The sequence below is a fragment of the Osmerus eperlanus genome, chromosome 14 (assembly GCF_963692335.1).
Source record: "Osmerus eperlanus chromosome 14, fOsmEpe2.1, whole genome shotgun sequence".
NCBI lineage: Eukaryota > Metazoa > Chordata > Actinopteri > Osmeriformes > Osmeridae > Osmerus > Osmerus eperlanus.
The window spans coordinates 5,134,338-5,154,596 of NC_085031.1; the positions used below are offsets into that span (position 1 = coordinate 5,134,338).

Consider the following 20,259-nt stretch of genomic DNA (forward strand, 5'->3'; position numbering starts at 1 on the left):
TGAACCTTGCTTTGACTGACGACTAAGTAAAAAAAAATCACACGCATCTTTGAAAACGTTTAATTTCTCTCTTTGATGACATCACACGCACAAAAAGAGAATCGACGTGACAGCAATTCTTAACGTGTGAGAACACTCATGTCTACACTGACACCAGGCACTGGGATGTTGTTCTGGAATCTTTTTTTTTTTTTGCACTCCATTGTTTCTTTCCTCCAAGATTTCCCTATATGGGGGAAGTTTCGAAGAGTGTACAACTATAGTACAGTAGCTGGTGGTAGAGAGGGGCTGATTAGGTTGAAACAAAACTAGTCATGGATAGAACTACGCCCAGAGTCATCTGTCTCCACACCTCCCACCCTGTTAGGCTGGAGACTGTGACCTGTCCCTAGAGAGCTAACTTTCTGAGTACAAAAGCTTTTGAAAGGGAAAGGAAGCGTAAAAAATGGCTGACACTGTATGTAGTAGGTGGCGACTATGGTATTGCAGAAATATGGTAACATGAAATGGAAAATGTATGAAATGCGGAAAGACATGGGAGGTAATGAGTGAAAATGAGCTTCCAACCAGTTGTTGTGTCATTGTATGATACACTAAATCAGCTTGAGACATTTTATAAAAGGGGTTGAGAGTGGGGTGGGAGGGGGGTACAGGCGAGGGTGAAACGTACCAAACAAAGTACAAAAGCTGTGTACACACATCTACACACACGCACAAATGACCACACGCAACCACACGCCATATACACTACGTACAGACGTAGAGAGACTGTCTCTCTCAGTCTAGTCTCTCTCGGGGTCTCTCTCTCTCTTCTTTCAGCGGGTTAGAGTCCGTCGACGCCGTGCTGGGTGCTGAACTCCTGAAAGTCCTCAGGAATGGTGTCTGCAGGAGACAAAGGTGAAAGGTCAGGAGTCAGGCGTGCTGGAGCAAAAAGGGCTGCACTCGTAGATTCTCCCAGGGACGAACGGATGGTGAGTCAGAACTGACCATTGCAGCGGTACTTGAGGTTAGACCAGATGATGTTCTCCTGGGAGAAGCAGAACACTCCCAGGCGTCCTCCTCTCATGGTGGTGTCAATCGTCACCCCAGAGTCAGCCACCAGCTCTGTGCCCTCATAGAACCGAGCCCTGGGAGGGTGTTGACACACAGATTACACACACACACGCTCACACCGTGCACATACTCAGGCGCACACACATCTAGCGGCCTTACCGGATGTATCCGACCTGCGGGCGGTGCTGGAGGTACCAGCGGTAGGACACTTTGTCCTTCCAGCCCACGTTTCTGGGGTCCTTCCACAGCAGACGCACCTGGTCGTTGGTGTCACCTGTGTGCCACAGGGAGTTCCTCAGGTGCTCACCTGGACCTGACTTAGACTTCACTGCCTGGGAGAGGGAGGGGGGAGAGGGAGGGGGGAGAGGGAGGGGGGAGAGGGAGGGGGGAGGGCAGGTGAGGGGAGGGGGGAGAGGGAGGGGGAGAGGGAGGGGGAGGGGGGAGAGGGAGGGGGTAGGGGGATTAAACAAGGCCCATGGAACATTTTATCTAGAGTCGTGAGATAAAGAAACTAGAACAGTTTGCCAGCCTAGAACAGGCCAGTCACTGAGGACCAGCCTTTTGGTTAGGGTTAGGACCTAACCTGCAATGAGGCTAGGTTCTCAGGACTTTTCTTGTGTTAGGATTGAGGACTGACCCTTGGGTCAGGGTTGGAATCTAACCTTGAGCTGGATCCCGGGCTCTGCCACGGCCCTGAAGGGCGTGGCCTGCCAATAGGTCTGCTCTGTCTGCTTCCACATGACCACGTAGAAGGAGGACGAGTCCTGGTAGCCGAAGATGAAGCCGGCGTAGTCATCATCCGTCACCGTGTTCACGTGGAATGTCCCCTCAAAGTCCACACCGCTGAACGCGGTGTAGCCTAGGCAACAGAAGATACAATACTGCTTACTGATTGCCATTTCCTTGTCACCATGGCAGTCTTTTATGATGCAAGCTGCACAGATGCATTACTGGAAAAGGTCATTTTGGGGGATTCAGGATTTCATTTGGGATATTTTTCTTACCAACAGCAAGTCCTGGATCACTGTTCATAGTTTGCACAATCTCCATTCCCTTTGGGAGAAATGAAGGCAGTCATAAAACTAATGTGGAGTACATAGTTTTATTGTGAAAACTGTAAATCTGTCCCCTCAGAAAATGTTATCTAACAGCCAAATATTCAGTAAAAGAAAAGCTATTCCACCCAAATTTGAAAACAAACTTATGACCCTGGTGTGTTTGTTATGGTTTGGAGAAAAGTGTCTGCTAAATGAATAAAATGTCAAATGTATATTGTAAGGAATACTTTAATCATGATCAATGTCTGGTAGACTCAGCCAGAGAATGTCTGACCTGGTTGAGGACCACCCAATTGGGGTCGATCTGGGCGTCACCCTCCGGGTCCAGCACCACCGTCTGATAGGCTCTGAAGTCTGTCAGCGTGACCTCGGCGTTCTCCGGGCAGTTGTCGATTCTGTCAATCACCTTGTCCTGGTCGAAGTCTGACTCACAAATGTCTCCGACACCATCGTCTGAGTCACAAGGAAGAAATGACTCAGTCAAAGAAACACATTGCAAACTGTCAAAATAGTGATCGTTTGATGTTTTTTTCTTCAATACTACGTCTTCTGCATGTCACATTTGTATTGTAATGATCATCATCGTCATCGAATGGTGACTAACTGTTGTCATCCTGCTGGTCAGGATTGGGGACAAGACGACAGTTGTCTGGGCCAGGCGGCAAGGTGTCAGGGACTCCATCATTGTCGTCATCGTCGTCACACTCATCCCCCAGGCCATCCTTGTCCGTGTCCAGCTGGGAGCTGTTGATCACCTGGGGACAGTTGTCCTTGGTATCCTGGTGGCCGTCACCATCACTACGCAGGATATAGCACACAGGAAGTGACGACAAAGTATCGGAATTGACATCAATAAAATGGCAAGGCATCTGTTCCATGCACTATGGCTTGACCCAGAAAAACAGGCCTGGGAAATCATTCCGTTTCAATGACTCAAGCATAAGTATGTTCATAAAAAAAGAACCCGGAGCAATTCCACCAGGACAACGCATCATGTTTCTGAGAACTAATTATGTTCCTCATCTCAGCTCGACTGAGCTGTGGGCTCTCGAGTCCCTCACCTGTCTTGGTTGGTGTCACAGGAATCCCCAACCAGGTCGTTATCGATGTCCGACTGGATACAGAGAAGAGAGTCATGCTTCTTAATAAGATCAACACCCATCATCTCTCCCTCACAACCCAGCCTGGGCACCAGTCTCCTCAAGGCCCTGCCCTGAACACACTCTCTAACAGGTCATGGGCACCAGTCTCCTCAAGGCCCTGCCCGGAACACACTCTCTAACAGGTCACTCCAGGCTTTGCAACAAGCGGGTAGCTGTCAGTGTCTGCCCAAAGTCCCAGCCTGGCCTATCTTAAGTCTATCTATATCCCTGTAATGAGTGGAACAGGGTCTGGTCCAAGGGCCAAGGGGGTTGGCTCTGCAGACTGGGCTGGACGGCTGGTTCTGACGTGACCTAACCTCTTTAGGCTGACCTTATTAGGTTTAGAAAATCAGGAAAGTCCATATACAGTAGTTGAATGGCAAACAATAAGTTCAAATGGATTAAAGGGATTCTAAAGCAGTTAAATGTTTACGAAAATATGGACTTGATTCATTTGAGATGTATGTAACTGGGCAGGTTGTGACCTGGTTCAAATGTGAGACATCTTACCAGGTTAGAGTTAGGGGATTTGTAACCTGGTGTGATTTGGGATGAGTCTGACCTGGTTAGGATTGGGGATATCAGGACAGCTGTCGCAGGCGTCTCCCACTCCATCTCCATCTCTGTCCAACTGGTCCCTGTTCTGGACCCGCTGGCAGTTATCCAGGAAGTTCTTTAGACCTGGTGTCCAATCACAGGACAGTGCATTGCAAGGTCAGTTCTTTGCACTCTTTTTTTAACCAATAGTATTTAAAGATGAGTGTCCACAGCGTAGATATACTACTTTTAATAGGCTTGTACTTTGAAATGGACAAATTCAGTTTATCGATGTTTGAACAGCAGGGGAAGCTGTTCAATCTATTACACTTGTGTGCGTCTTCAACATGTAAACCTTCTTTAACACCACTATGAAGCCTAATGTGGTAAATATCTACACAAGATGCCTAAATATGTGACTTCAATTATTATTGAAACTTCCCAGCCACTTCCCATATGTGGCAATTCTACCATTTAGATTCTTTTACAATTTGCCATTCATAGTTTGGTCACTGGGAGGCACTGTTGCTTCAGCCGTGCAGGTGATGGACCAGGCGGTTGTGTGTGTAAATAAAGCCAGAGATGCCATCCCTCATCTGTCACAGGGAGGGTGGCGTGCTGGTACAGCAGCAAGGTCAAACGGCAGCCTGGGAAAATCCAGTTTGTATTACATTCTAATCAGTGGGATGAAAGAGGAAATCTGGCAGAGAGAGGCCGAGAGGAAGGGAGGCTGGCAGAGAGGCTGAGAAGAAGGGAGGCTGGCAGAGAGAGGTCGAGAAGGTGCACGTGGTGTTTTTCTTCCTCTGTGGGTATGATGTTCAACTAGATTGTTTCCCAAACACAGAAGAAATGGAGACCTGCTTAGTCCCAGACTGTACGCAATCTGCACCGATACAAGAACCCTGCACCAGTCCTCTAACTTCAGAGTGAGTGTGTGTACCGTCTCCATCCATGTCGTCATCGCAAGCGTCTCCCTTCCCGTCGCTGTCGGTGTCCCTCTGGTCTGGGTTCTCTATCGTGCGGCAGTTGTCGCACGCGTCACCGTGGCTGTCCTTGTCACTGTTCCTCTGGTCCACGTTAGGCTTCAGCCAACAGTTGTCCTAGGAAGGGCAGTGAAACAGGTGAGGGGCGGTGTTGGTGTCTGTGCGTGTTTGTCTACGGTGTGTACGTTCATTATGAGTGCTGTGTCTGTGTGTAGAAGTGTGGGGCATGTGTGTGTGCCTGCGATCAAGTCTGGGGGGTTGCGTGCGGACCCACAGTTGTGCGTGTTCATTTGGGCTCCTCTGCGTGCGTGTGCGTGCGCGCGTTTCGTCCCTGCGTTGGCGGCACACCTTTTCCACGTGACATGTCACTCGTTCAGCAGGCGCTTCGATCTAAAGCGACACACGAGGGACGCGGTCGCGCCGCGCGTCACGTGTGCGTCGCATGTGCCTCTCTAACCAGGCACCGCGAGCTGTGCCCACCTGCTCGTTGAGGATGCCATCTCCATCGGCGTCCTCGTCACACGCGTCTCCCAGGCTGTCCTTATCAGCGTCTTCCTGGCCAGAGTTGGGGACGAACATGCAGTTGTCCTGGAAGAAACCGAAACACTCTTGTGTCGTTTACCAAAGCACACACTGGACTGATGAAGGGACATTATTGGAACAGCAAGATGAATACACTTCTCGGCATGCCTAAAACACATAGTTGTCCATCTTTGAGATAGCGGTCAGTGTTTTGTATCGTGCATGGAGAACATTCCGCACGGGTTACGTAGCCAAGGTTACCTTTTTGCAGTTTAAGTCTTTGCACTTGAGTTTTTCATCGGGGTATCCATCGATATCTGTGTCCTTCCCACACAGGTAACCATTACCGGCCCAGCCAATCCCACACTGAGAAAACAAAACCGAAGGCCTCACAGACTGTTGTGTGTGTGTCTTGAAGTGTGTGTGTGTGTGTGACCCAGACCCAACTCTGACCTGACAGGAGATGGACCCGTCTCGCTCTACGTTACAGATGGCATTCGTGTCGCACGGGTTGGTAAGACTGTTTCCACAGCTCCTCTCTGGTTTACATCCTTTCACCTGGTCCCCTGTGAAGCCTGTCTGACACCCCCCGCATTTGTAGGAGCCCTGGGCAGTCACACAGCGGGGAGAGGGGGGGGGGCACAGGAGGAACAGAGAACACAGGAGGAACAAATGATGAACCGAGAAACAGACTGTGAAAGAAACAGTGATAGCTGTATGGTGCTGTGGAAGGTCTTACCACAGAGTTGTGGCACAGAGAGTTGGCCGTGCAGCCCCCATTGTTGGGCCCTCTGCACTCATCGATGTCATCACAAATCTAAGGAAATATGGGATCAAACATCAGCTTTTTTGACACAAAATGTGGCAGGAAACAAAATCTCCATGAGTGGAAGTATATGTAATATTTAATGTATCATATAATATAACTATTATCATATAATCTTTATTTGTATGATATCATATTTCAATATATAAGATATATTTCCATGTAAAAGAGGATGTGACTGCAAACTGCTAGATCCTCTGTTGGAGACACAGAGGCCTGTGATTGGCCGACCTGCTTGTTTGTCTGAGCGTAGACCACTCCTACTCCCTCCACTGCCAGGCCGCTGTAGCCGTGCGGACATGCGTCACAACGGAACCCTGGCGCCGTGTTCACACACTTGACCCCAGGGAAGCAAGGGTTAAACTGGCACTGTGTGTGTGTGTGGGGGGGGGGGGAGGGGGGTGACGAGAGGGAGAGGAAGAAAAGGAGAGGAATCGGAGAGAGGGGGAGAGGGAGAGAAGGTGAGAGAGTGCGAGAGAGGGGAAGAGAGAGAAAGAAAAATATGTTGACCACGCCATAAACCACGTAAACCAAAATGACTCTTTCCTCCTCCACCCACCCACACACACACACACACACACACACACACATGCCCAGCCACCTACCTCATCTACATCATCGCAGCTGAAGCCGTCTCCTGTGTAACCGTCAGGACAGGGCCCACACTCGATCCCTTCTGCCGTCTCCGAGCACACCGTGTCACGGAAACACACGCCCGGGCCGCAGCGCGCTCTCACCACCTCCGTTCCCCCGAGCCCTTCGAACGCACCGGAGAAAATTTGCTCCTTAATAACAGCCAATCGATTCGCCTCGCTCCATGGTTCAGACACTGGCTGATCACCCGTCCAGCTCCATAACACATTGGGCACGGTACAACATCATGGTGTGGATTTCCTGTGGACCTTACCACAGGCCTGGCACTCTGAGATGGTGTTCCTGAGAAACGATGTCTCTTTGACCTGAGGGAAGTTATAAAAACACAGTTTTAACACCCGGCCAGGAGTTCACAGGGGTTGTAGGGGGGTCCGGGACCAGGGCCCAGGGGTCAGGGGTCAGTGGTTAATGGCCCCCCAGTGAGTCTTTGCTGCGGTTACCTGCTGAATGAGGACGTCTTTCAGCTCGTTTATCACCTTGGTCAGTTCCAACATCTGATTGGACAGCTGCTTTGTGTTGACCCCTGTTGAAGCAACTAAAGTTAGGGGCCAGTCTGAGCTCAGAAAAAAAAGGTTAAGAACTTGCTGGAAAACCTTATGTAGAATTAATTGGTGAAGTGGTTCTAGAACTGGTGTTAAATGGAATAGTTCTTTCTGGGAGGAAAAATGTTTCTCATAGGGTTCCCCATAGGGTTCTTAACAGGTATTGAAGGAACCTCATAATGGTGGTAGGAAGAACTTACCTAGGGTTTGGACGGAGTCTCTCTGCTGGTGACAGTCTTGAAGAGAGGCAACGTTCTCAAACGTGTCACCGACCACCAGCTTCAGCTCCTCCAGCTCCTCCTGGCAGAAACAGAGAGGCCAGCTTTCATCACCATCAGCGAGGAGACAGAACAGGATTACAACCAACCACATAGCCCAGTCCTAGTGACCAGTCCTAGTCAGGAATCATGCCCCCCCCCCAGTCATCACCTGCTCCTTCCCCTGCATGGCCTTGAGCTCCACCACCCCGTACCCCTGAGGCAGGCCCTGGAAGACGGCAGGGAGGTCCCTCACGGTCTCCACCAGCCGGCAGTCCAGGTGGAGCTCCACCCCGCCCGGGCCCTGCTGCTGCATGCCCTTCAGGTGGAACATCAGACGGTGGCGCTGCCCGTCCGCCAGGTCCAGGTTGTTAAAGGTGACAGAGGACATCCTCCTGTCTTTCCTCAGGAAACGCAGTACGGCTGGAGGGGCCATGGGAGGGAGGGGGGGGGGGGGTGGAGGGGGGGAAAGAGCAGGGAGGGAGAACGGAGAGAGAGAGAAATAATGAAAAAAGGGGGAAATGCAATGTCAGGAATTAAGAGACTATGTAAATGGGATGATTGATTAAATGAATAATGTAGAAAAAGCAAGGAAGGACATATTGATCAAAACGTACAAAGGGGGCTACAGAGGACACGAAAGGGAATGAGAGAGTCGAAGAGTTTTGGTTGTGCCAAAATGTAATGAGAAAATGTACAGTGTAAGGGAGAGTGAAAGAGGGATGGATGAAAAGAGAGAGAGAAGGAAAAACAGAGCCAAAAACAATACAAAAAGACCATAATAGACTTCTAGGGAAGTCAAAGAGAAGTGAAGTCATTTCAATTCACTGAAACTTTTAAAATGTTTTTATTACACAATAGCCCCTCCTGGACTAGTTTAAGAAGTAGACTCGAAAACTCGAATGCAGTGTCACATTGTGTAATATCTCACAAAGAAATTACAACAAGACACAGTTCCAGTCTATTTCCACAAACACCACAAAACGCACGCCTTGTGACTCACCTCGGTTGAGTTTGCCAAGAATGGTGAATTCAAAGTACTTGCTGTTGTCCCGGGGGTTGTAGAAGCCGAACACAGTGGCTCCCATCTTGGGCTGCAGCTTGAAGGTGGTGAGGATGAAGGCCTCGTTGACCCCCTGCTCAGCCAGCCCACCCTGGAGCAGGTCCGGCAGGCACTCCGGAGACGTCAGGAGATCGTACACTTGGCGGCGGGCGGGGGTAGAAACATACCAGTCAAACAAGGATCTGACAAGGTTCAATCAAGACTATGATTGGTCAGTCTTGAGGCATTCGTTTGATAAAGCTTTTTACTGAGAAGTTTCTTTTGATTTAAAAAGGTTTTTTCTTTTTTTTTTTTTTTTCAAAGGGACATCAATCATTCCTTCAAGCATCTCAGAACACCTGGGTGTGGTTTGGGATCACCTATCCATGAGAAGCCTGGTTGGCTGATTATGGAGATGTGCTGTCAGTGCTTTAGGAATAGAATGTACAGAAAAGGAATTGTGGAGTGCTGCTCAAGGTTACAGAGGGACATTCTTTAATAGAGTCCCCGAGGAAGAGAAAGGCGGCAAAGCCCTAGGAAGATGTGCCCTGAATCTCTATCGCCCGGTCTGGACCGGATGCATGCACAAGGGCCTTAACAGACGTCTGCAACGCTCGCTGTCGCGAAGGGGCACCAAATTGCTCCCAAATGCTTCCCGAAAATCGCTCTCATCCTCGGCCAGATTGCACAGAGTGATGTCTAAGACTAGTCGTTTGTTCGTTCTCTTTTTTCTCGCTCTGTCCCTCTTTTGATTTCTCTCGCCCCCCCCCCCCCTCTCGGTATGTGCAGTGTCTCCCTGTTTCCCCTCTTCCCCTCCTTCTCTATCTCTCCCCGTCTCCCTCCTTTCTTCTCCCTCCTCTCTTCTCCCTCCTCTCTTCTCCCTCCTCTCTTCTCCCCCCTCTCTTCTCCCTCCTCCCTCCTCCCCCCTCTCTTCTCCCTCCTCTCTTCTCCCCCTCTCTTCTGCCTCCTCTCTTCTCCCTCCTCTCTTCTGCCTCCTCTCTTCTCCCTCCTCTCTTCTGCCTCCTCTCTTCTCTCTCCTCTCTCACCTTTCCTCTCGTCTCTTCCTCCCCCTGGTGTTGCAGCGCTCCAGGGAGCCACACAGAGCCTTTTTTTTCTCTTCCTTCCAAGAGTGTGCCGCTAAAACGTGACAACTCGAGCCCTGGGAAACAGGCTTTTCTTTCATGGTCTCCCCTGCGCTCGGCCTCACCTTTACAAACACCCCAAATGAGCCGGGCCAGTGAAAGGCCTCAGCATGTTCATTGTGCCTCCTAACTGTTTAGGGAGGTTGTGCCAGACAAATAGATCTCTGTCTGCTTCAACGTGACTCTGCCCTGAGAAGCAGCATCGGGCGCAACGCAGCAGTTGAAACAGTGGCTCTATCTGTCGGCTCTTCCTCCAGTTGTCTGCAGTATTATCGCTCTTTGAAAGACACTACGCACTTCGGACACACACACACACACACTAAGGTTCCCTTCTGTCTTGTAGACTGAGAGCCATGTCTCCTCACAAAGAACCACGACGAAGGGTCTGATTTCAACATCGGACCCCCTTCCCATCCCGTCGCCCCCTGCATCCTTCAAACCACCTTAATCTCCATCAGGAAAACACACACACACACCTCTTATCCCTAAGATCTGTGAGAAGACGACCAAAAGTCCAAACTCTAATACCTACGCTACCCCATTATGTCGTGTTACGAAGAAGTTTGAACAGTGCACTTGGAAATCGTATTCCTTAATCCCACAAAACTCACTTGTTGCCACGGTGCTCAGCAAATAATAGTGATACGACAGTAGCTTTCCTGTTTCGATAAATCATATCTCCAGAATAATGTTTGAGCAATGTTTGAAGTCTCTAAATCAGAACTTTGCTTGTTTTCCGATCAGCGCAGTGGATATAGAGTGATGAACAGTGGGAGCCAGATTGATGCCCTCCTTCACCACGGGCAGCTGTGAAAATATTAACACACATCTCTCAGACTTACCGACTTACAGTCCCCAGCCTGGGTCTCAATCCAAAAGTTAATGTCTGTGTGTGGTGGGGGGGGGGGGGTTCTGCACGTGTGGTTTTTTTTTTCTCAGACCTCAGTATTGCATGCAGACCAGTAGTGATTATTCCCATGTGTCTCATTATGCTGGGACTGTTCAGAGCCTAAATCAGAGCCAGACCATGCCCGCCCCCCCCGCCCCCCCTCACCCCCTCACCCCACCCCCCAAGCTATAGGTATCAGGCAAGTCGGTACTGAGCTCAAGGTGACGTCACACACACACGCACTCACACAAATGCGCACGTACACAAACACACACAAACAAGCACACACACAATCAGAGCTCCCGTCCCGTCAACCGCCGGCACTCTCACTCTGACCTCAGCACACAGCATTCCTCAGCAATATGTCTTTTCAATCTCCCCACCTCTGACTGCACAAAGGCATATTTGTTTTGATCCTTTTATTCTTACCTAACGGAGTATTGAATGCCATGTCTATGTATTTTGGATCAGTCCATGTGAATATGAATATGAACCAGCTCAGAGTCTGCTAAAGGCATCAGTGTCTGTGAGTGCTGGGCATCTATCCTGACAAATACACTGAGGTGCAGCCCTGAGTGCTTTATTAGACAGATAAAAACATGCCAGATTTACCTCATAGTCTGTCTGTCGGCACACACACACACACACACAGAGAAATGCATGCACGCACACACACACACACACGCACGCACGCACACACAGTGCAGTCTCTTAGTCTCTCAAAATCCAACAGACTTTTAACTTAAATTGTCTCACTTTCCTTGCAGTATTTAGTTTCCCTACAAACTTTTCATATTATTTATGCAATTTTTGTCTTACCTTTATTCTATCTCATCTTAAGTATAGCGACTGCAGCTTCATCTCCACACCATAGAATTACTCAGGTCAATATATAATTTAGTGAAAGTTCAGTGTGTGAACTCACCTGAACCCTGAGCTCTGGCAAGAGAGCCCAGACTCAGGATCAGCTGGGTGCCCAGGATCATAGAAGTCCACAGTCCCATTCTGTCCTTCGGCTGGTCCCAGGTCAGATGCTGTTCACAGAGGATCCTTATGTAGCCTGTCACTCACTCCCTTGTGCGCCTCCGTAGTGTGTGTGTGTGTGTGTGGGCGTGTGTCTGAGAGAGTTTAAGTGTGTGTGAGAGAGTGTGTCACTTCCACTAGAAGCTGAGGTAGGGTTATTCAGTCATAGTGAGCCAGAGACTAACTGCTGCCTGTCTGTCTGAGTCCCCCTGTGCAAGTGAATCTCTCTCCATGTGAATGTGCAGTAGGAGGCTATGTCTGTCTGTGTGTGTGTGTGTGTGTGTGTGTCCCAATGTGGACTGGGAGGCTGACAGACTAACCGAGGGAGGAGCAACAGGGCCGGAGTTGGTTTAAAGCCGTCCTCAGGGGCCACATACCGAGAAGGTGTGACCAGGCCGTCCTTCCTTCAGACTCCTAGCCTCCTATTGGCTCCCGTTGTCTCCCAGGGAACAATGCGTAAGATCGTGTACAGCAGCTCCTGTCTGTCCCACAGGAAAATCCAACCTCTCAACATAGCTGGGCTGAAACGTATCGGTGTCTTTTTTTCTTTTCTTGTTTGTTTTCTATCTGGAGGTGGGGACCTCTGAGAGCGTTAACGGGGACCTGTAAAATCCCTTCAAGCTGTGAGGGAGGGGGGGTTAGGTGGGGGGTCGAGGGGGGTTTATGACCCCACACCTCCTCAGCAACACGGCAAGACGCTTTCACGTTTTCGCAGGGTTCAAATCCAACACCTTTCCCCTTTCCACCCTCTCTCTCACCACCCCCCCCCGCCTCCGCCCCCTGCCCTGCCCTCCCCCCCCCGCGCCCCGAGCGCAGACAGGAAAGGAGCGATCTGGTCAGGAACCAAAAACTTTTAACAAGCGCACGTTCACCGTCACCTGGTGCTGCATTGGCCAGACACGCCCTGGCCCCGCCTAACTGTCACATTCGGCACAGAGGAACTGAGGAGTGGTTGTTTTTCGTCAAGCAATTTTGTTTTTAAGCAGTAAAGCTTGTTCCGTTTGACATTGGGGAGTATTAGGGCGGACATTTGTGCTGCAGAGACTTCAGGCTCCAGGAGAGAGCTGACAGCCCATGTCTGCTGCTGCCTGGAAGATTCTGACTTCAAATATTTAGGCTACTTACATACTTGGAAAAACCTTTTGGAAAAAAAATTGCTTCTGCTTCAATAAGTCCTTCAAGGAAAGATTTCAATTAGAACCATTTCACCAATAGAAGCAGAAACCCCCAAAAGCTTTTTCCAGAAGGTTACAGAACAAACTTAAGTTAACTATTTGAAAATACTGAAACTAGTCAGCGCTACTGCTCCTGTGTCAGATTGTGAGCTGTGGCTGGGACTGTTTTCTCCATTGACTATGTCTTCAAGTCACATTCTGTGCCTGTAGGTTAGGACAGCTCCTGGAAAGCCCAAATGCGTGAGTCATTCTTTCTGTAGTCTGAAACCACAGGTGTTCACTGAGGCTGCTTGGATGTCCCTGCCACGGTTGTTTGGTGTTCCCTGGTTTGGCTCCTGTCCAAGATGTTGTGCTAAAGGCTGAGATAGGATGCCGATTGAGTAAACTGTCTTCTGATTGGTCAAGAGATCAGGAAGCCCTTCCAAAGCCACAGTTCGGAAGCCAGCGATTGGTTGTCATCAGAGGGAGCGGGTGAACAGACCACGGCCCCTCTGCTGGAGACCCCGGTCTGAGTCACGTCATGCTGTGGTCTCTGAGATCAGACTGAACCCTGTAAACTCCACTCAAACCCAGACTCACACACACTCTCTGCTGTAGACAGACGTGAGGCTCCATAGATCAGGTTACCCTCCGTGAATTCTTAACTTCCGAAATTCTTTTTCTGAATTCTTTTTTTATCATGTTCTCCATTTCCCTCCCGATACAGAAGGGAACTGTCAGTCAAACATAGGGTTCTGTTCTGTTTGCCACTCACATCCCCTCACTCAAGTGCCTACACATACAATTTACCAACCCGGCAACACACAGTACACATCCCCACCAACCTGGTAAGACACAGTACACATCCTCTACCAACCTGGCAACACACAGTACACATCCTCTACCAACCTGGCAACACACCGTACACATACTCTACCAACCTGGCAACACACAGTACACATCCTTCACCAACCTGGCAACACACCGTACACATACTCTACCAACCTGGCAACACACAGTACACATCGTTCACCAACCTGGCAAAACAAAGCGAAGGGTGTTTGTACTGCTGGCACTGTTGCTAAGTTACCGTGTGTTATTAAACCGCAGGGAATGGTGGACGTCCAGTCCCCCTTAGCTCCTACCTAATGAACCTCTCCAGCAGCAGTTTCTCACCGTCGCAAAGGTCTTCTTCATCCATCGTCTCATCTCCCCTCACCCTCAATTACACAAAGCCCCGTCCAGCTCTGTGGAGGGAAACTGCAAACCCTTAAATTACAGCGTACAGTACAGCTTAGGGCCTTGGTCTTTCATTAGCCAGCTAGCTACAGCCACAGATAGAGAGAGAGAAAGAGAGAGAGAATTAATAACACAGCCACATCCTGTGGGATGTTAGTCGTTAGTCTACAAGCACACAGCAACCTTGCGGACCTGACAGTTACAGTAAGATGGAGTCTGTTTCTAGAAGGTTCTCTCCTTGCTCTGTACAGTAGGTAGAAAGGGCCATGATTAAAACATGGATAAGATGCAAGGTTCTCTATACCACTACTGAACAGTGTGGCTTTATAATACAGCACATGATAATGCATAAATAATTAAATGTTTCTTTTTCAGGGTCTGAATAGGTGCACTCAAAGTACATCATTCCAAATGAGTTCTGAGTTATTAATAAGATATTACAGACCAAATTACGGGCAGTAATGCAGATGTATTCATATTTGATCTAGAATTCTCCGGTTGGCTGAGATCAGGGGGTCCTGTGGGCTACCATTACTTCTACTCAGGTACATCTGAAGTAACATGTGGAGTGATTTGTTTGTCTGATTAACCGAACCTGCAGCAGAATCCAGGCCAAAACAATACAGTACACAATTACTCGTGCTGCTTTATGTCCACACAGAGCCGCTCGTCATTTGATTAGTTCATAACTGAATGTGGTTATGCTTCCACCATTTCAATTTACCTGGACAAATATCGACCACCGTCAAGTTAGACTGTCTGGGAAATCACTCAAAATGGCTGCCTCTTGTGGATACTGTAATGCAATATAGCCTAACCTGAATGTTTTGTTTTCCTAGGGAAGTGGGAGTTATTACACAAGATTGACGACAGGTGCATGCTGGGTATTCTCCAAACAGTGCTCTTTGCCGGGAAACGTATGGTTCAGAGAACAACCATGTCCTCATCGCTTCTCAGGCATCTAGGACAAGCTGGGTAAGAAGAGACTGGTGATGGATTAACCACATGTTCACTCTCAGTCCTTTCCTCTCAGATAACACACACACACACACTCAAGCCACTCCTCTCCCCATTCGTTCTGTCTTTCTTTCTTTTTTTCTGCCTCTGTTCATCCCAGAATCCTTTTACAGTCTGTCGCAATGTGTTGACTGAGGCTTCGGGATGTCAGAAACCCTACCCTGAGTGAGTTCCAGGAGGCTCAAACACACCTGGCCTATGGCAGCACTGTTTACCCCCCCCACCCGTCCCCCAGGTCCACCACTGCCATCAATCCTGGGGGGAGGCCATGCTCCCCTGGCCCCGCATGCCTGGACCCGCAGGGTTTACAGAGTTTACCATGCTGAGGAGAGACTAATGGAAGTCGATCAGAGGCACGCTGCTTCAGGTTAGGGCCTTGCCGGATCTCCACTGGGCTCAGGTTGGTGGTCATGAGCCAAGGCGTACAGTACGCTGTGTGGTGAGCTTGTTCAGAGGGTAGGCTGGGTGTGCTGGAGAGAGCAGTGGAGAGGAGGCTCGGCACATGCAAGTGATTACCCCCCCCCGTACTCTGTAGTTTGGGGTGGACGAGGGCGGGACGGGCACGTGTTTCGGTTCATAGGTGAAAAAAAATACTTAAAAAAAACATGCATCAAAACATATGGGAACACAAAGCAGCTCCTTTCATCTCCCCTCTGCTGTGGGTGTGTGTGGGTTGGCTTTTAAACGCTGTGCTTTCATTTAACAATGGCTACTGTGATTAAAAGCAGCAAGCATGAGGTGTGAGCATGAGTCCATGTCCAGCCCTGGGAGGTGAACTCGGGACGGTGCTCTGTGGCTGTGAGCAGCTGGCGGGCAGGACATTCATCACCGCAGAGCCGAGCTTCTTCTCGTCCCGTCTTGGGGGACGTGCTCCGTGGACACCTCTGGTGTCGGGTCACCGGCTCCAGGCTGAGTCAGCCTCTGTGGGAGAGAGCCTGTCTTCATTGTCTTTGTGAGGCAGGGACGTCACCGAGGCAGGGACTTCCCTGAGTCAGGGACATCACTGAGGCAGGGACTTCACTGAGGCTCTCCCTTTCACACAGACGTCGATTCCATTTAGTGACGACCTCCGCTGCTCAAAGCCGGCACAATAATGACCCCCCCCCCCCCCCCGTTCTGTCTCCTCTTACACAGAGCCTTGTACAGATCGCGCAAAAAGAGGCTTGTGTGTGTGTGAACATGTGTCTGAGTGTGTCAGCACGTTTGACTGTACGTTAGTCATGGTTTAGTTGACGGATGCTGTGGGGGAGGGGGTGTCAGGGTCAGGTGGTATTGTGCTCTGGCCCCTGGCCTAGGAGTGGGACGGTTCTACGAGGTTCTCTTGTTCCTCATGTTAAACAGTTCTCAGAGAGGAAGGGAGACACATATGGGAAAGTGGACTTCTTTGAAAGAAAAAGAGAAAGGGAGTGATACAAAGAAAGAGAGAGGTGAAGGTATGAGGAGAAGGAGGTGGAGGTCGAAAAGAGAACAAGGAGGATGCGGAGGAGAAGGAGGTGGAGGAGGAGGCACAGGAAGAGGATACTCGAGTGGCCTGCTTGAATATTAAGTCAGACACGGCCATTCAAAAGAATTCCTTTGTTCGGCGCAAACCACTCGAAACTGGAATCTCTATATCCTGCTTGGCGGTACACAGGCAGGAAGATAATGCATTTTACAGAGGCAGCCCCCCTCCTCTCTGAAGCCTCATACAGGAAATGAACTGATTCTTTTCATTGTCTGTCTCCGCGACTTCTTCATCTATTAAACCTCTTCCATCCTCCTCCTCTTCTCTCTCAGGAACATTCTCCCCTCATCTTTCCTCTCTTCTTTGCCGTCTTCTCTTCTCCTCTCTTCTCCTCTCTCCCAGATAAAACTCGCCCAGGGACTGAAATACAATCTCTTTTCTAACATTCACTTCCTTGTTTCTGAGTCCATGTCGACACCTCTCCCAAGGCCTGTCACAGTGGGAATTCAGTCTGCATGTTACAAGTTCTACCTTTGGATAATGCTCCTCTTGTTGTGTACATGGTACACTATCTCCGGTGTGTCTAGCAGGGATGAAAGTGTAAACACAGACATCGGGTTCCCTGCTGGGCAGAAGTCTACAGGCGTTAGCGGAGCGGCCCGTGTTATTGAGGGAGGGGCTGATGGAGGAGGACTGACGACCCCACCTGTGCCTGCCTGCCAGGCTGCCTGCTGGGAGCTCTTTTAGGGGCGGGGGGAGGGTTGAGGGGGGCGGGGGGGGATAAGGAGTGTCTCACTTGTTGAGAATCTGCTTAGACTTCTTTTTCGAAACCACCATCTCCTTTAAGTCCCATTTAAAACGCTACCTAACCCTATCGGAAGCCAAAGGCAATCAATCACACGGAGGATTATTAAGAGCCAACACAGCCTGCCTCCCTCCTATTCTACCTCTACAGGGCTTGTTTTCTTTTTAACGCAGGGTTGTGTAAAAGCTGTTCCAGGCAGTGGAAATGTGTGTGTGTGCGCGCACGTGTGTGTGTGTATTTGCGTGTATGCGCACACGTGTGTGTTTGTGAATAGAAACCAGGTGTCACCCCCCCCCCCCCCCCCCCCCCAACAGCCTGTGGTTGCGTTCTTAGCTCAGTGTGTTTAGAGCGAGCTACTACTGGGAGCCTGGCAGGAAACACTCACATCAAACAGCCACTAATGGAGGACTCATTGGTGCTCAGCCTGGTCCGCTAACAAATGTTGGGCAATTTAGCCCCGGTAGTAAAGTTTCTAGCACAACCCTACAACAGGACTGCTATATTCATGACATGTTAAACAGGGTGACTGTACGTGCGTGTGTGTGTATGTGTGTAGGTGTGTGTGTATGTATGTGTGTTTCTTTAGGGTCCTGTTCGGTTCATGGGAAGGCTACAAATGGCCTGACTGGTTTCATGTCAGAGCACGCTTGTTAAACAAGAACAGACAAAAGAATGAGAGAGAGACAGATGGATGGTGAGAGAGACAGAGATACAGACTAGTGTGATGTCATAATATACCAGAAAGGTCATAAATCTTTGGGGGAGATTTGTCTGTGTGTGTGTCCATGTGTGTGTGCGTGCGTACACGTGTATAAACATAACCTGGTCTGCATCAGATATGAGGAAATAGTAGCTTTCATTTGCCCTATAAACAGGCTGATATACAATGACTCATCTCAAACGGGAAGGCTATGAAATGGCGGCCAGATGTTTCAATTTTACGATACAGGTTGCTTAATAACCCGACAAGAGATGGTGTTGCCACACAGCACAGCCTACCACTCACCCTGACTCCCGGTCTGGCATGATTAAATAAGAATGCAACTCGAGGACACAATGTCTCCACCAAGAACAACGAGATACAAGAATGAGGATCCAGGAGAACATGACCTCATGTTCTACTCAAGTTTTGTGATCAAATGTAAAAAAAAAAAAAAAAAAAAAAACTAACTCCTTCCAGACAGGGATGGAAACAGAACACAGCCAGATCGAGAGAAACACGTAGAGCTGAGGGGAGCAGTGAAGAGAGATGTTTAATGGGGTAACTGTTGTGGTAGTTCCACATGACACAGCGAAATGTTTAGGAGATAGACAGACACAGCTAGACATTCGTTTTTTAGTCCTAAACCCTTTTGTCTTAGACCCTCCCTCCGTGTTCCACCGGGCCAGCAGCGCTCACATCCCTGAGCCAAACGTCAACATGGGTTTAGCCAAACCAGCACCGTAGGTGGTGGAAACAGCATGACCGGAATAGTTTGAATCCACCAACCGGCTTCGACATGGCTGTCTGTCAAATCATCAACACACGTTTATCGCCATGGTGAGGAAGAAAACCTTTTTTCAACGTTGGGCTAAAAATAAAGATGTCTCTTTCCAACATCTGGCAACACAGTCTGTCTCCTCTGACATCCTTCGTTTTGCTTTTGATCTTTTCTCTCTCTCCTGTCGCGGCAAGTGACCTGGGTCAAGCTCTGACTCGGACAGGCTGCAGGACTGAATGGCTGACTGACTGTTACACACAGACTGAATGGCTGACTGACTGACTGTTACACACAGACTGAATGGCTGACTGACTGGTACACACAGACTGAATGGCTGACTGACTGACTGGTACACACAGACTGAATGGCTGACTGACTGGTACACAGATTGACAGGCTGACTAAGGCTTACTAGTACATGCACACACAAACAGACAGACATATAGACATACAGAGAGACATACAAACAGTCATGCTGCTAGGTGGATTGACAGACAGACAGAGACAGTGTGATAAAGAAAGGCTGGGTCCTAAGTTGCCCCATGATGGGATAGAGGGGGGCAACAGAAGTGGTCTCGATAGGACTACAACTCCCATTGGCTGTCTGGCAGCCAATCAGGGCGCGGCCCCAAAGCACATGTCACAGGGTGCTGGTTGTGGATGCAGCCAATCGCTTTCCAATGTAGATCCTGAGGGAAGGACAGACACCGACATGGTTCACAACAACAAAAAAACAGCACTTCCTGATCACACAATCGTATGAATTCGCCAAGCATGCATGTGTATGGATATGTGTGTGTACGTGTGTGAGCGTGCATACCTGTGTGTGTGTGTGTGTGTGTGTGTGTATGTGTTTAGTTGTGTGTACATCTTACCCCACTCCGAGTGTGAGCAGGTGTGAGGCCAGCAGTGAGGGGATGAGGATGAGGAGAACGTCGGAGGAGAAGATCCCTCTCTTCATCACCTCGGTCTTCCTGACACTGAGGGAGCCAGGCTGCTTGGGATGCTGGAACACAAACTCTCTGGAGAGGGGAGGGAGGAAGGTGGGAGGACATGGGGGAGAGGGGAGGGAGGACATGGGGGAGAGGGGAGGGAGGAAGGTGGGAGGACATGGGGGAGAAGGGAGGGAGGAAGGTGGGAGGACATGGGGGAGAGGGGAGGGAGGACATGGGGGAGAGGGGAGGGAGGAAAGTGGGAGGACATGGGGGAGAGGGGAGGGAGGACATGGGGGAGAGGGGAGGGAGGAAAGTGGGAGGACATGGGGGAGAGGGGAGGGAGGACATGGGGGAGAGGGGAGGGAGGACATGGGGGAGAGGGGAGGGAGGAAGGTGGAGGACATGGGGGAGGACATGGGGGAGAGGGGAGGGAGGACATGGGGGAGAGGGGAGGGAGGAATGTGGGAGGACATGGGGGAGAGGGGAGGGAGGACATGGGGGAGAGGGGAGGGAGG

The 20,259-nt window shown here is 49.8% G+C and overlaps 1 protein-coding gene and 1 long non-coding RNA gene across 3 annotated transcripts; both read right to left on the reverse strand.

The window, feature by feature from the left end:
* Positions 1–44: 44 nt before the first annotated feature.
* On the reverse strand, positions 45–11,950 carry thbs4b (thrombospondin 4b). Of its 2 annotated transcripts, none has more exons than XM_062477436.1 (22): positions 11,573–11,950; positions 8,578–8,775; positions 7,747–7,997; positions 7,518–7,614; positions 7,216–7,298; positions 7,029–7,080; positions 6,727–6,878; positions 6,353–6,490; positions 6,035–6,112; positions 5,749–5,901; positions 5,557–5,661; positions 5,254–5,361; positions 4,731–4,890; positions 3,816–3,934; positions 3,173–3,225; positions 2,716–2,909; positions 2,386–2,564; positions 2,058–2,106; positions 1,716–1,912; positions 1,213–1,385; positions 988–1,127; positions 45–882 (listed from the first exon to the last, which is right to left on the reverse strand). In XM_062477436.1, the coding sequence occupies exons 1-22, from the start codon at positions 11,649–11,651 to the stop codon at positions 824–826; spliced, it is 2,817 nt and encodes a 938-aa protein (XP_062333420.1). In that variant the 5' UTR covers positions 11,652–11,950; the 3' UTR covers positions 45–823. The 2 variants fall into 2 exon arrangements, with proteins under 2 accessions (XP_062333420.1, XP_062333419.1); XM_062477435.1 differs by having other exon boundaries at positions 7,518–7,617; positions 11,573–11,949.
* A 6,613-nt stretch (positions 11,951–18,563) lies between these two features.
* Positions 18,564–19,828, reverse strand: LOC134033381 (uncharacterized). Its single transcript, XR_009932117.1, has 2 exons — positions 19,685–19,828; positions 18,564–19,498 (listed from the first exon to the last, which is right to left on the reverse strand). It is a non-coding gene; the product is annotated as an uncharacterized LOC134033381 (long non-coding RNA).
* Between the last annotated feature and the right edge of the window lie 431 nt (positions 19,829–20,259).